Source organism: Blennius ocellaris (assembly GCF_963422515.1).
Source record: "Blennius ocellaris genome assembly, chromosome: 18".
Taxonomy (NCBI): Eukaryota; Metazoa; Chordata; class Actinopteri; order Blenniiformes; family Blenniidae; genus Blennius; species Blennius ocellaris.
In genome coordinates, this window is record NC_137667.1 from 23,695,677 (window position 1) to 23,711,238 (window position 15,562).

The following is a 15,562-nucleotide window of genomic DNA, read 5'->3' on the forward strand; positions in this document are numbered from 1 at the left end:
CTCTCTGTGAAACAGGCTGGAGTTCCCCCTCTTCCTCTGGTTGGAGTTACCTCCTGCTGTGAAACGGAAAACACCACATTTCCCTCAACTCGGGGTTAATTGACTTGGCGTTGTCAGTAAACCTGCTTTGTGAAACGGACCCCAGGTCTGTTTTGTGTTCACTACTTAAATGTGTTAAAAATATCCGTTTTCTTTGAAACCTTTCCATTCAGTGGTTTGGAGCCTCCGGCGGGTTCACAGGCTTGATGTTTCACCCTCAGTATCAATGTAATGAAGCTAATCCAGATTACGGTGTAGAAAATGGAAACGTCCGATGCCAGAGGCCAAACAAGGAGACGAAGCAGCTTGATTCCCTCCACATTCTCACACAATAAAATAAAAGACAAACAAGAAGAGTGACAGTAAACAAATTTATTTTGTCGTCTGCATTTACAGCTGGAATTCTGGGAATTCAAACACGACGTCTTTGCCTGTGAGCTTCTTGTAGACGCCAGAGAAGGTTTCCACCTGCGAGGCAAACAGAGCAGAGCATCAAATCTGAGCACTGAGCAACTTTTAGTCCAATTATTCATCTTTAACAGACACCTGACTCATAAAATCCAAAACACGACTGCTCATTATCCAACTGTGGGAATTAAATTTGTTCATAATTAATGTCTAAATGAACCAATGTCTTATATTTACATCACATATTTTTGACTTTTTACAAGAATTTTAAGGTAAATGATCCAAGATATTCCTTTATTTGTCCCATAACGGTTAAATGTGCTTTGTTGCAGCAGCAATTAAGAGTAAATATGAATAACTTGATAAAACAAACAATACAGAAACAATAACGCGAGTGTTTCCCCATCAGGTTAGGAGTGACTGAGTGGGAAAATTGAAATGGTAATCTACATTCTTCTTTTATTGCCTGTGCACACAAATTCTGTACTTTTAAACGTGTATGTTTATACACTAATGCCAATACTTTCCAAATGTATTTTTAAAAACCTCAATTGATTCCTCATCACTCAACCAGATTGAGAAATACTCATGGACACACCAGACTTAATAGTTTCTAAAATCTAGTTATAAAGTGGTTTAGAGGTTCAATAGTGTATATTATTGTCTACATCTCTATTTAACAACAGATGAATGGTTTATTTCTGCTCATGGAAAAACACAACCCAAACAAACCCTCCAGGAAGAACATATTTCCTTTCATCAGCTTGAATTTATTCTTGATGATTCTGTATTCTTCTTTAAAGTTAACAGCAAACTACAAGTGAACAAGTTCTAATCCAGTGAGACTCACTGGCAGTAGTAAGGATGTGCACTGCATGGTTTAGCTCCCCAGTCACGGCCTCACAGAGACTCTGGGAAGTTGTAGGAATATGCAGGACGCTCGTCCTCGCCGGCGAGACGCCGGGGACGGAGCTTAGTGTTCGACGTCGTGGAACGGGAATGTACGTCTCGGCCTTGCAGCTACGCTCCCATACGCCACCAGGACAGAGCCAGGAACTTTCTGGATGTCCACGTCGGAGACCTCCACAGTTTAACAGGAAACCCTTTGTTTTTCTTACTTTGTGTTCGACGTTGTTCTGCTGCGCCTTGTCCAGGTGCACCTTGATGAGCCTGCTGCTGTCCAGCTTCACCTTGATCCTCTTACCAACGATCTCGCTGGGGAACACCAGGTCCTCCAAGATGGCGTCGTGGACCGAGGTCAGAGTTCGGCTGAGGGAGGAGGTCAACACAAAGTTTCAGGAACGTTTCATGTTGACATTGGAACAGCAGGAGCTAAAATGTTGGGCCACTAGCGGGTGCTGTTGCCTACATGTGCATGAGCATGTCCAGCGTCGGTATAGCGTTTGTGTAAAGTTGCATTTCTCCGTTCCCATGGAGACGGTGTGTTTAAAGTTATCTGAGCACCATTGATTACACCCAAGAGAGACGTTTTCAGTCTTAAACATGTCAGTGGGGCTTCATTTTAGACTCCTTTCTAGACATTTTCAATCCAATATAAAATTGTGCAACCTGGTTTTTTTTGTTAAAAGTTTTATAGCAGATGCTTTTCCAGTTTTGGTCAAATGTTGTATCACGAGGACTAAAACTAGCAACACATCAGTGATTCCAATAAATGATGTTCAGCTTGTTTCTTTAACCCCTAATCCACCACTGACCATCACAATAGTTTGATTTTGACAATCACCGTAATCATGATCCAACTTTTTACTAAAGTTTTTATGAATAAAAGTATCAAGTCCAGGAGAACATGGGCTGGGAGTCGTGACACTCTGGCCTGATAGTCCATCTACTGAGCATGTGCACCACCTTTCCTATGGCCGTGGGGTGCAGGTACAGAAGCAGAGACCCCCCATGGGGACAGTGAGTATTTTCAGTGGCTCTGAGCTCCGATGTCATGAAAACAGGACTTCAATAAAACAAACCGAAGACTGTTGTACAATTGTAGAGGGAGCCGCTCATTATATGAAATATAATTATTTACAAAACAAACCCCGACAGTATCAGGTGTCAAGTACACTACATAGCAGTAAGAGGATGTGCACTGCATGGTTTAGCTCCCCAGTCACGGCCTCACAGAGACTCTGGGAAGTTGTAGGAATATGCAGGACGCTCGTCCTCGCCAGCGAGACGCCGGGGACGGAGCTTAGTGTTCGACGTCGTGGAACGGGAATGTACGTCTCGGCTTTGCAGCTACGCTCCCATACGCCACCAGGACAGAGCCAGGAACTTTCTGGATGTCCACGTCAGAGTTTACATAGATTCATGACTGCCCAGAAAGAGTTAAATATCTGTCAGCTTGTCTCGCCTCAAAAACACTTAATAACAAAGCTCAAAGACAGACATTTCACTGAAACAAGAAAAAAGCTTTCACCAGTATTGGATACAAATGTTGAGAACCAGCATATAATCTTAACAAGTGGTGTCAAACATCTTATTAAGGGGCCACAGACCAATTTCATGTCAAGTAGCCAGACCAGTTAAAGAGCAGTGACTACATTTTAAATGTAAACTGTAACGCTTGTCTTTGTTGTGCAGTTTCGTGATAAACTGGCCGATCTAAATCGAGGCAACACTCACCTTCTGGGACGCTTCTGCTTATTCTTTGTGCGGCTTTTCCTGGTGGGCTTGGGCAAAATCCTCCTCTGAAAACCAACAAAACCAAGTAATTAATCCCCATCCCGGACTCAAAAAACACAACACAGACCAAGGTTGTCAAAAAGAATTCCGTCCACACGTCACCATGAACTCGACTCAAGACGAGGCTTCAGGGCATGCAGTACACATGCCAGGCCTTGAGGGGTGCTCTGACTCATCAAACACACAGAAGACAGCATGCAGAAATTCTATAGAAATAGTTGTATAGGTCTATGGCCGTCGTATAGCTTCTACAGCTCCACCAGAGCATGTCGTCCCTGATTGCTGTGCTTATTTGAGGACATCACAGAGGGGTGGGTGGGGGGGACGGATTCTGTATATATTATACATCAGTAAATATAGTTTTTCAATTCATTGTATGATTGAGAGATTTCATCTGAAAGAGCTGCACAAAAGAATCCAACATCTTCAAATCAAACCTGATGTCAAGTTGAAATCATTTGAACAGAAAGCCTGACATCTGATGATTCTTAGCGGTGCTGCAGTGTAGCAGAAGTAAAATGTGCACTGCATGGTTTAGCTCCCCAGTCACGGCCTCACAGAGACTCTGGGAAGTTGTAGGAATATGCAGGACGCTCGTCCTCGCCGGCGAGACGCCGGGGACGGCGCTTAGTGTTCGACGTCGTGGAACGGGAATGTACGTCTCAGCTTTGCAGCTACGCTCCCATACGCCACCAGGACAGAGCCAGGAACTTTCTGGATGTCCACGTCAGAGTATACAAATTTATGACCAAAGAGAAACTGAACGACTGACTGAGGGGAAACAACAATAACCTGGACAACACCGTTCGAATATCAGAATCACACAAGACAGCATTTAGATGAAGACTCTCCTCTACCAGCAGGACCCGTCACCTCCCTCTTGTTCAAGACGTTTTCTTTTGAAAGCCGTGGGACTCACCTGTGCGATGAACACCACATGTTTCCCACTGAACTTCTTCTCCAGCTCCCTCACCAGACGCACCTGGATCTTCTGGAAGGACTTCAGCTGAGGAACAGGAACGAAGATGATGATGGCTTTTCTGCTGCCACCGACTTCGATTTCCTGAAAGGAAACGGTGAAAATGAATGAAACTGCAGGTCAAAAAATGCATTGAAAACACTACAGGCTGATGAATTGCACGATTGACTGTCACAAAGGTGTGCACTGCATGGTTTAGCTCCCCAGTCACGGCCTCACAGAGACTCTGGGAAGTTGTAGGAATATGCAGGACGCTCGTCCTCGCCGGCGAGACGCCGGGGACGGAGCTTAGTGTTCGACGTCGTGGAACGGGAATGTACGTCTCGGCCTTGCAGCTACGCTCCCATACGCCACCAGGACAGAGCCAGGAACTTTCTGGATGTCCACGTCAGATTGAATCGCAAACCTCCAGACTTTCATCTTCAACTTCACCCACCTTTGCTGCAGTGATGTTGAGTTCTCTCAGCTGAGCCTTCAGATCGGAGTTCATCTCCAGCTCGAGAAGAGCCTGCAGACAAACAAGTGCAATCAGTTGGAAAACTGCAACACATTTCAAATCGATACCAACACAATTCCAAAGAGCAATTTCAGTTAGCAAGCCATAACACCACAAATCTGGCCAAAAACTACTCTAATGCACCTTTTACCTTTAAACCAATACAGATTGAATATGAAGAGTTATATTAATGGACAGCTTCAATTAGAATGTACAGCATCCTCAGCAGTGATCATATTACAAAAGGCAGCCAACCCACTACGGATTGCAAGTGCCCACTACACGTTTGTCACTTGCTCGAGAAATTAGTATGAAGAAACTCGCCATTCAAAGACAGCAACTTAAGCTTATTTCACTTTCCAGTCAAGGAAATATGCTGTTCAGATGAGGCGATGGGTACCTCTCCTCAACTGGAGTCGAGTTGATCTCCCTTCAATTCACACCTTCAAAAACTAAGACACTCAGATCAGATGTTTCAACATCTGGATATCTTACCTGGGAGATCCCAGACTCGAACTCGTCTGGCTTTTCGCCATTAGGCTTCACTATTTTGGCGCTTGTACTGAACATGGCCTTTGTCTCTGTAGAGGAAAAACAAAACGTGCAGTTCAGACACATTCAATCAAGTAGTAAGTATCGTACATGCACGCTACGTTTAAACCTCAAGTTAATACCTGCTCTTCCAGAGTTTCACACATACCCACACATTACCAAACACGTACAAAGTAAAGTAAAAGAGTTTAGGATGAAGAAAACAAAAGAACATTTAAAACATCTAATAGCGAGGTGAAGCTAGCATGGATACTTTAGCGAGCGACTCTGTGTAGTCGCTTTGCTTTACATACAGTAACATGGCACGATTCAGCTTGACTCTCCATTCCAACCCGAAAAAGCTCAAAATATCAGAAACTGACAATCGGAGCTGAACATATACAGTCTCATGCTCTCCTGGTCGCTGTTACAGACGCTAGCGAAACACATGCACGGCCTGCTAGCAGTCAGCACCCATTCACAGAAACCACTTTACCACGCTCCGATTTTCATAATCTACGTGCCATCCGCGGCTTTAAAGTATTTAATCTAAGCCATCAGAGCCTTGGATGGTTCAAATGTACACGAACGTTACGATTTAGTGACATTAAAACACTTTTTAAAGCGAAAATGCCAGTCCTGCTCGAAAGTGCACGACTAACCTCTGTCAACGACGGCCAAGGAAGAGGCCGGAAACCTCGCGAGAGTTGGCCTAATCCAATCCCGAGCGCCCGTGGAGGTAACGCGAGGGTTGGATGATCTCTCCGAGAGTTCCGGTTTTGTTATCGCGACAAATTAATAATATAATAGGAATACATTTTATTTGTAGTGCCCTTGATATTTGTGGATCTTAAAATCCTAAAAAAAAATTAAGTTGACTAAAGCAATGTTAAGCTCAAGTTTCGTTAGCTTTCGTTTAGTTATCGCGAGAGTTATGGGGATTTCGCGCTCTGCCAGGAGATATCGCGAGAATTAGATGACGATTTACATGTTTTGACTTTACGTTTCCGTTTTTGTTTTATTAGAAGCCGGTGGGGATAGATTCAACTCAAACGAACAACTTCGGTCTCAGACTACTACACGGACGGGTGTCATGTTTGTATGGACAGCGTTTGAGGCTCGTAATTAGCCACTTCCTGGCCCCGGGTGTCTGTTGTGGATCCTGCTGTTGTGTTCCTCCACCGAACAAACCTCACCGAAGGTTGTCCGGTGTGAACAGCCTGGAATCCACACATTTGATGACCTTTCTCTTTCGCCATGCGTGGCACGTCGGTTTTTCAGCAGTTCGTGGGCGGACAGTGACGTTCAGACTGACTGGTGTTTTCAGAGACGTCCAGAGGAGCCTGTGCAGCCTCACAGACCAGGACATGGCCAAGGGGAAGTTTTACTACGCAGTCAGGAAGGGATTCAAACCAGGAGTCTACAAGACATGGTGAGAAATTCACGCTATATATATATATCTACTCTTCAACCCCGGAGACCCCTGGTCCAAGAGTGCCTGGCATGTTTCAGCCTTAACACACAAATGTTCATGTCCTCGTCAAGCTCTTCAGAAAGTCAGTAATGAGCTTGACATTGCAGTCAGGTGTGTCACTGCAGGGAGAGAGAAGCAACCTGCAGAATTCCATTAAATCTCCTTGTATAGGGTCAAACACAACACAGTCATTTCATGGCACTTTTCCATTGAAAGACCTGACGACTCCACATGAGCAAACAGAGAATACAGTGACAAGAAAAACACGATTTCTTACAGGAAGACACCTGACTTTCTGCGGTTGTTGTTAGTGTTGGTGTATCGATGGAGAGGTTCTGCTTCTGGAAGGGTGCATGGCTTCTTTGCTCAGTTGAATAAACATAAATCCACTTGTTGCAGACGGACGGGGACAGAAGTCTCACACTCCGTTCATTCAATTAAAACCTTGAAGTCAAGTCCATTTCCCCTCTCCTCCAGTGTCACCCAGGAGACTGTCCTCGGTCCCATTCACTCCGTTGTCTATCCCCCCCCTCTGCCATATCTTTCATAAATATCATATTCAATTTCACTGCTATGTGGATGACATTCAGCTCTACTTTTCAACCACTGCGGTGGCTCCGTCAGCTTTGACATATTTCTGCTGCTAGCAATTTTACATATGTTGGTAAAAAGAAATAATTCAAAATTCCATTATGATTATCAAAGCTTCTCTTATGAACTCCTGACATCCAGAAGAAACATGAAGGTTTCAGTCTGTGGGGAATGTCCACGTGAAGGCTTTCACCAATGGCATGATTATGATCTTTGTGATTTAGGGACGAATGTAAGAGCCAAGTGGACAAATTTCCGTCTGCCGTCTATAAGAAGTTTGCAACGGAGCGAGATGCCTGGGCCTTCATCAGAGGAGTCACGCTGCCTCCTCTGCCGGAGGTGAAGAAAGGTGAGCTGCTGAAGCATCAACGTCCAGAAGCTCTGAACAATCTGAGAAGTTTAATTCTGCAACACCGCTTTCTGCTAATGGAAAATACCTCAAATCTTCTTTTTTGTGTGTTTGTAGTGACGGAAAGCGTGGAGCCGGACGTCAACCTGCTCCCCAAGCGAGGTCCGGAGCCACTTTATTACATCCCTCTGGGTAAGAAGAGGAATCTCTCAGAGACGGTGGAGGCGACCAATCCTCCCAAACGAGTCAAAACCTCAGAAAGCTCCACATCACAAAGCTCCGATGGCTTCACGTACATGGGTAAGATGCAGTTGCTTCAACAAATTCTTATACCAAGCTCATTCGGGTCTGTCTTTGTGAATATTTGTAACATCAGCGTATTGCATTATCCTCACAGCTCATATATGCTGTTTAATTGATGATGGGCTATTCTAGTGCAGGGGAGTCGAACGTTAGGCTTGTGGCCCACAGAGGCTCCAGTCCGGCCAAACCACCAAGCACATTGTACACATTTCAAAGAAAACCTTGATTTTCAAACTAATTTCTAAAGAGTAACGACACGACACAACACTGAGATTCTTTACACGACAAAGTTTTCACGTGAATACGCCAAACTGTTAAAAACAGTTCCTAAGGTGGAACTCTTTCAAAAGGCTACGTCGTCTTGGAAACGGGGGAAATGCCTAACGCAAAGGTTTTCTGAAAAGAAACTGCAGGAATGATGCGTTTTCACTTTGAACAGCTTGAAAACGGGAGTCTGAGACCCGAGCTGAGATATCAGCGACGCTGCTAGGAAAGCTAGCTTAACCAGCATTAGCCTCGAAGCCGCGCTGTCAGAGTGAGTTTGTAAAAACACCCAGACTGTAACCGCTTGAGGAGAAGTTTTGGGACATTGTTCACCTGAAAGTTTCATTAAAATGGTCTTCATGTTGAGATTGTGGTGATTTTCTGTCCTGATTCTTTGTGACAACATCAGCATTTTCATCACTTCTGAGCCACAACAGAAAAAATCCTTAAAGTTAGAATTTAAAGGTTATTATTGCACTATTTCACCAGTCCGGCCCACTCAGGATGAAATTGGGCAGAATGTGGCTCATGAACCAAAATGTGTTTGACAAATTGTAAACTACAACAATGTATGTTCATTTCATGCTGCTTGGTTAAATACTTTCCATGTATGAATGCTATTTATTGGCTTCATTAATACAGTGGTGTGTCGTTACCCTGTGTCTTTGAGAAGCCCCCAGGTAGGCTCCATCAGTGGCTAACTGATGTGAATAATGATTGATTGGTAATCTTCAGATCAGTTCACTATGTAGGTGCCAGTATAACGCGCTCTGTACCGCTAATGGATAACAGAGCTTCTCCCCCTCCGCTCAGGCGACGCTGTGGTGGTCTACACCGACGGCTGCTGTACCTCCAATGGACGGAAACGAGCCCGAGCCGGCATCGGCGTGTACTGGGGCTGCAACCACCCGCTGTGAGGGGACGCCTTCCCACCCGACACTCGCACCGTCCCAGGAAAACTGACTCTAACATCGTCCGCCTGTCTTTCCAGTAACGTTGCAGAGCGACTCACGGGGAGGCAGACCAACCAACGCGCTGAGATACAAGTGAGAAACGGCTTCACATCTGGAAGAGTCTTTATGGTGGGGAAGGACGTCCACTGGAGAGCGTCGCTCCTTCAAGTGGAACGTTCGTTTTCAGGAGAGGCTTAAGATATAAGAGCCCACAGAGGGGGAAAAAATAAACAAACAATTCTACAAAGAAACATCTTTCTCACTTGGAAAGATCCAAACAAGCAGAGGTTTTAAACCTGGGGTGTCAAACATAAGTCCCGTGGACCAAAACTGGGCCGCAAGAGGCTCCAACCAGGACCAGGCTGCCAAGAAAATGGTAAAAGTAAAAAACAACAACATTGATTTCACATGTTTGACATCATATAGAACAAGCAGAACACAGCAGGGTTACACATGTATTCACATTACATTAAATGTCCACAGTTGTGCAACGTCCTCGTCCTCTCAGCTAAAACTATTCCATTTTTTTCCATTTTTCAAAAACGTCAGTTCTGCTTCTTGGATAGAAAATGCTCTTTTCCACCATAAACCATCCTTTCACTACATCCACCCATTGTTTAAGGCCAGCAGGTTTACATTTGTACCAGTTGGTGGTAATCACCGTTTTACAAGCAATAAGCAAAGTTTCATATAAATACCAGACACTCCTAACGAATACATTTTCTGTCATTCCATCCAGATTTACTACAGTCTTTTACTTCAACTTCAACTTTGTGAATTGTCCTTTGAATGGCCATGTTTTGTGCGAGCGTGTGTGTGTGTGTGTGCGCGCGCAGTAACTCGAATGTAAAAAACAATATGGTTAACAACATGAAAAACACAAAATCACACAAAACACAAGACAGATGAAGCATTAGCAGCCGTCTTGGTCATCAGTCAGGCGTAGTTCAGTGCAAAGTGGAGATAGAATAATTTAATGAGGCACACTGAGGTATTTAAGGAAAAGCACGTGGATTTTGTTGTGATTCGTATTCTTTCGACTGTTTTTCTTTGGACCAGGCTGCGTCCAAAGCACTGCAACAAGCTCAGGAGAACAACGTGAAGAAGCTGGTCATCTACACCGACAGCATGTTCACCATCAACGGTCAGAAACCGCACAGCCCAAACTGTGGCGCAGGAAGCCGGTCGCATTTATGAAATACAAAATAGTCATCAGAGTAAATTCTCCTGCTCATGTGTGAGGGTAATTAAAAACAACGTGATTCCTATTGACGCCACATTTTGAGCAGCTTGTACCCCGAGATGTATAAAAGTGTAAAGGTCGGAACATCCTTCAGACATTTTAAGTTTGAAGTTCTGAACCAGTAAAGGAGGTTTACAGAAGCAGTTTGAATCATTAAAGGTGAGATTTTCTTCTGCTGACGTTTCCTTTGTGTGGCTTCCTGCAGGAGTGACCAAGTGGGTGAAGAACTGGAAGCAGAATGGCTGGAAGCTGCAGAGCGGCGGTCCGGTCGTCAGCAAGGACGATTTCATGAAGCTGGACACACTCAACTCGGAGCTGGACGTCGTCTGGGTAAATCTAAATACTAAACACTGTCTTGGACTTTCCATCAGTTTGTTTGATTATAAACCCAAAATCTTTTTATTCTAGCCTGTTACTTAAGATATTTAGAGTTCAGTCCCTCAATTTCATTAAGAAGATATTTCACAGAATAATAAAAGTATACCAATGAAAAATATGACGGGAAATCCATCCCGTCATATTTGCTGTTCTGGAGCTTTGAGATGAGATGATGTGGAGCACAGTAGATACTGCTGTTTTCTAACCAAAGCATGTGAAATACATGTTAAACTCACCCTGGTCCAAAAAGAGAGGATCTAATTCTCATGTCTCCCTCTTTACCATAAATGAATGAGCTTAGGGCTTATTGTTCAACATTTTAACATTACATAGTGAATTTCTGCTCCTTTCACTATATTTCTGGACGTGTCTGAATCAAAAGCTTCAGCATCAGGAGGAATGGAGGTGTAGAATGATAGAACGCAGCTCTACAGCCGTTTCCATGGCAACCTACGTAAACACACGCTGATTAAAGTCTCTTTCACATGAAGCCATTAAAAGGCTCATTTTATGGTAAAAAACCCCAGCTTTCATTTACAGTAGTATGTAGTTTGTTTTTTAGTTGCTGAAGAACCAAAAGTCTGGCTTCATTATAAAGAAGTTGTGTGGAGCGTCTCATAGCATGCTTCGTACAGTCACTTTCCATTTTGTTGTCTCGGGTCAAAATGTAAAAAGATATGTTACTGAATTAGTGAATTCATAAAAAATGTCCGTAGTTAATGAAATGGATGGGTGAGGGGAGGATGACAACATGAGAATATCATCCTCGTACACGACAATGTTGAGCTCCGTCGTTATTCCTGTTACATCAGGATGCAGTGGAATAGTTTCAGCTGAAGGTTCCGATACGAGGGCACAGAGAAGCGGGTTCCCCTTCACATAGGGAAGGGTTCAGGTTCAGAATGCCGCCCATTAGTTATGACATCTGCTTTAGGTGAATGATGTATAGTTTGGATCCAGTGAAGGAGGTCCCTCCCAAACCCCAACCGTCCCAAAACTGCGAAGAAGTAACCCCACTCAACCCTACCAAGGCCTTTTCTGCACCTAAAGAGAGGGCCAGCGCCTTCTTTTACTGTTGTGAGGTACATTCTATCATATTCAACAGCCTTCTTAGTTTTCCAGATGGAAAGCGTTCATAAACAAAGCCAGTCTCATCAGAATGTATCAGCATGGGGAGTCATTTCTCCAGGCGCGTAGCTAGAAGTCTTGACAGCACTGAGGCTGGTGGGTCTGTAGGAGCTGAGCCTTCGTCAGGATAATGGAAATATTAGCAGTATTTAATGAAGGGGGGAGACAGGAATCCAAACGCATATCAGCAAGGGGGCCAACTCAATCCTGGCTAAATGAATGATTAAACTGGTGGTCCGGGGCTTTACCTTCCCTTTAACACTGCGTGTGGCTTGTCAAACTTCCTCGCTGGCATAAATCTGTTTTCTGTTCATCTGATAGAGATGGTCATTTAATCTTATTAAGAAATGTTCTATTATTAGGAGAAGATGTGCATTCAGAGCTCTAGAGGTCTTCGGTTTCAGACGTCTCACACCACTCTGGTCTCTGAGAGAAGGAATAACGTTGGGTTCAGTTCCACCATGAGCAAGGCAGGCCAGTGACCGGCCTGAACAAAGCTTTTTAACAGCAGGAAGAGTTTGTGTCACAGTGACTGTCTGCTCCTCCAGCTGCACATTCCCGGCCACGCCGGCTACAGAGGCAACGAGGAGGCCGACAGGCTGTCACGGGAAGGAGCAGCGAAGCCCGACATCAAACAGGATGAAGACGACGGCGAAGACGAGGACTTTTAAAGGAGGAATCCTGCAGGACTGTTCACTTCATCAGCCTGAGGGTTTTTTGTTTTTTTTTTGTATAGTGAACCAATTCGGACCGAAGACGGTGTGTTGGGCAGTTTTTCTGTTAAGTTGTGTTTTCATTCTGAATAAAGTTTTATCTGTTGTTGGAAGAATGTGTTGATGGTGTGATGGAGCCACTCCAGGGCATTTTTATCAGAAACAACTTTCATAAATGGCCTGAAGCTGCCACAACTTACAGTTTTACATCTTTTCATTCTAGTTTTCCTGATTTATACTCAAAAATGAAAAAAAAAATAAGACAAAATCCAATATTTAACTGCTTCCACCCCATCGTCTCCAGCCTCTTTCAGGTTTCTGCTTGAAAAATTACAAACCCAAAACAAATAGATTATATCTGTGGAACCACATGTTGTATTTAGATTATTCTGGTGTCATGTTAAAGGGAAAGCGTGAGATTTGTTCAGATGAGTATCAGCACATTGGTGACTCTGTAAATGAAGGTAAATGCAGCAAAATTACATATTTTATTTCCAACTAATAAACCTACTTTTAGAATGAATATCCCTTTGCAATGATGTGGGTGAAGCTTTTAAATAATTAAGAAACTATAATGAAGTATGTAAATATCCTGGGTGTGATGATGCAGCGGTGGTCTGATCACCTGCAGGGAGTGATGTCATCAGACTGTGACAGGACGGACAATATACACATATTTTGTGGAAATAATAAGTATAACAAGTGATAAGTGTCAGCTAGTTTATTATTTTTGGTTACAAAAAAACTGCAACAGCAATGTGCAAAAATAATTTGTAGTGCATCAACAAATAAAATCACTTAGGATAGCAACACATTCAAATGTACAAAAAGAAACAGAGTTAAATCAAATATCAAGCAAATACTTCAATAATGTTAAGGAACAGAGTTACCAGAAACAAGGTAACAAAAATGGTTAAAACCAAATATAAATGTGAATAACTTGGTATTAAAACAATGTAAATGTAAGTAACTACGTGCAAACCAAAAAATATAAACAAAGTACCTTAATCCACACATTTGACAATCACATTATTGTTCTTCTGTTCTTCCTCAATACTCCACCCACTGCTTAGAACCCGTGCTTCCTGGCTTTTCTGGAGGCAAAGTCATTTATGACGCCACTGTAAGAAATCTGATGGCAAATCAACTATTAGTCCACTCAGTCTTTCTTGTGCCATGGAAGATCCCAAGTAGTTGTTTTATTCATTTGGACTTGGAAAAGCTCTGCTCTGCAGATGCGTCAGTCGCAGAGAGTCAGGTAATCTGCAGAGCAACCCAGAGATTTGGGAACAACTCACACATCTCATTTTGAGATTATCTTGGCATTTTGTCTCCTCTTCTCCCTCTTTCTTTTCTCTGCACCTGAAGGATTTGTCCTTTTCTGTGGCATTGTTTTGCCTCTATACCTGCGCTTTGGGTGCATAGTGGGAATGCAGTACCACTATGCTTCTACGTTTCTGGCTGTGAACAGAGCTTTCAGTGGGCGAGTTCGCCCTCTGCTGGCTAAACCTTATAACATGTTTACAACACATTAACAGCCCGAGTATTCACTATGCCACACAGGCGGTGTATCTCAATGTAACAAAAGTAACTTGTTATGTAATATTGGTCATTTTTCATTTAACTAACACCAGCCATCATTGATATTTCACTTCTCTGACTTTCCGAATTTGATTTGATGTGTGTGTGTGTGTGTGTGTGTGTGTGTGTGTGTGTGTGTGTGTGTGTGTGTGTGTGTGTGTGTGTGTGTGTGTGTGTGTGTGAGCTGGCCCAAGGCAAGTGCCTGCTTAGGGCCCTGTGGACACTGTAGGGCCCCCAGGAGCAATTAACTATATGTATATAGTTATATATAATATATATACAGTAGAACCTCTGATGAGGGGACAACTTACTGAACAAGGACAACGGACAGGTTTTCCTGGACAATTTCAAGCTGAGTGACACTGAAACGACCAAAATACTTGGGCTGGACCCAATTATTAGAATATTCAGGCCGTGGGTGATACATGATTGCGTCCATACTACAGTCCTGGTTCACCTCCATTGGACCAAAACCCAGAGGCTCCAATCTGGTCCCACCAAGCAAGGAGCTTATAGAGGATTTATACTTGTTTTATTTGGACATTTCATTGTATTTTGCACCAGAATGTTTCACTAAAATATACTTTATGTTGAGATTGTATGGTTATTATAGCAATATTTTACCAGTCTGGTCACTCAGGATGAAACTGGACTGTATGTGGTCCCTGAAGTACATTAAACGTTATTTAATAATCATCTTGTATACATGTGTATATATGTATTTATATTGTATACATCTTGTATTGGTTCAGTTATGTGCTTTTAAATAATCACAACATATTTGATGTTTGGTTGGTTCAATATCAACTGGTCCTACAATTTGTCCTCATGACCTGTCCCTCTGAAGAGAGGACACCTGTCTTCAGGGGACACTTGCCCTTGGATTTTAGGGCGTCCCTACATGAGAGGTTTTACTGTATTTCATGTTTAAAAAAGCTCCTTAAAGAGATAAGATAAGACTTTATTCATCCCACACGGGGAAATTCACGTCACATCAAACTGCACAACATGAAGGAAGTGGGATCAATCAGAATTACAGTAAAATCCTTGCAAATGACAAACAGTATTTTACACATTAAACAACATTTTAAGGTTGATTGGATTCTGCTTGAGGTGGACTAAGTAAAGTATTGGTTCAATTACAAGCTAAAAACACTAATATTGCTTAGAAATGGATCATGACATTAGGTTAAGTTGTAAAACTTATGAAAGTAAGTTATTATAATTTAACATGGCATAAATATATATCAAACCTGTACAGGAAAATATGGTGACTTGATTTGAACTGGACTTGCCTAAGAGAAATGCACTCCTCAGCTGGAGGAAGGCTACCCCCCCCATATCCCATCTCAAACTTTAACAACTTAAATCACCGCCCGGGGCAATACCCGTAGACATTTTAAAGTTTGGCAACCATTTCTCTTTGAAATGTATA

The 15,562-nt window shown here is 43.0% G+C and overlaps 2 protein-coding genes across 2 annotated transcripts; one reads left to right on the plus strand and one right to left on the minus strand.

Annotated features, from left to right (window-relative positions):
* Window positions 1-396: 396 nt before the first annotated feature.
* rps7 (ribosomal protein S7) lies at window positions 397-5,837 on the minus strand. Its single transcript, XM_080513615.1, has 7 exons — window positions 5,813-5,837; window positions 5,115-5,200; window positions 4,560-4,631; window positions 4,064-4,207; window positions 3,085-3,149; window positions 1,566-1,716; window positions 397-507 (listed from the first exon to the last, which is right to left on the minus strand). Exons 2-7 carry the CDS (start codon window positions 5,187-5,189, stop codon window positions 430-432), a joined length of 585 nt encoding a protein of 194 aa, XP_080369741.1. The 5' UTR covers window positions 5,190-5,200; window positions 5,813-5,837; the 3' UTR covers window positions 397-429.
* A 335-nt stretch (window positions 5,838-6,172) lies between these two features.
* Window positions 6,173-12,651, plus strand: rnaseh1 (ribonuclease H1). The gene is made up of 8 exons (XM_080513547.1): window positions 6,173-6,582; window positions 7,440-7,564; window positions 7,682-7,864; window positions 8,945-9,044; window positions 9,123-9,177; window positions 10,144-10,228; window positions 10,533-10,657; window positions 12,382-12,651. The coding sequence occupies exons 1-8, from the start codon at window positions 6,389-6,391 to the stop codon at window positions 12,502-12,504; spliced, it is 990 nt and encodes a 329-aa protein (XP_080369673.1). The 5' UTR covers window positions 6,173-6,388; the 3' UTR covers window positions 12,505-12,651.
* Window positions 12,652-15,562: the final 2,911 nt, after the last annotated feature.

Excerpts from the sequence above, each read along its gene's own strand:
- rps7 (XM_080513615.1), bottom strand. The coding sequence starts at position 5,189 with ATGTTCAGTACAAGCGCCAAAATAGTGAAGCCTAATGGCGAAAAGCCA. Across the intron at positions 4,208-4,559 it reads TCAACATCACTGCAGCAAAG|GAAATCGAAGTCGGTGGCAG; the intron begins GTGGGTGAAGTT and ends GTTTCCTTTCAG. Across the intron at positions 1,717-3,084 it reads AAGCAGAAGCGTCCCAGAAG|CCGAACTCTGACCTCGGTCC; the intron begins GTGAGTGTTGCC and ends CTCCTCCCTCAG.
- rnaseh1 (XM_080513547.1), top strand. The coding sequence starts at position 6,389 with ATGACCTTTCTCTTTCGCCATGCGTGGCACGTCGGTTTTTCAGCAGTT. Across the intron at positions 9,045-9,122 it reads TGGGGCTGCAACCACCCGCT|TAACGTTGCAGAGCGACTCA; the intron begins GTGAGGGGACGC and ends CTGTCTTTCCAG. Across the intron at positions 9,178-10,143 it reads ACCAACGCGCTGAGATACAA|GCTGCGTCCAAAGCACTGCA; the intron begins GTGAGAAACGGC and ends TCTTTGGACCAG.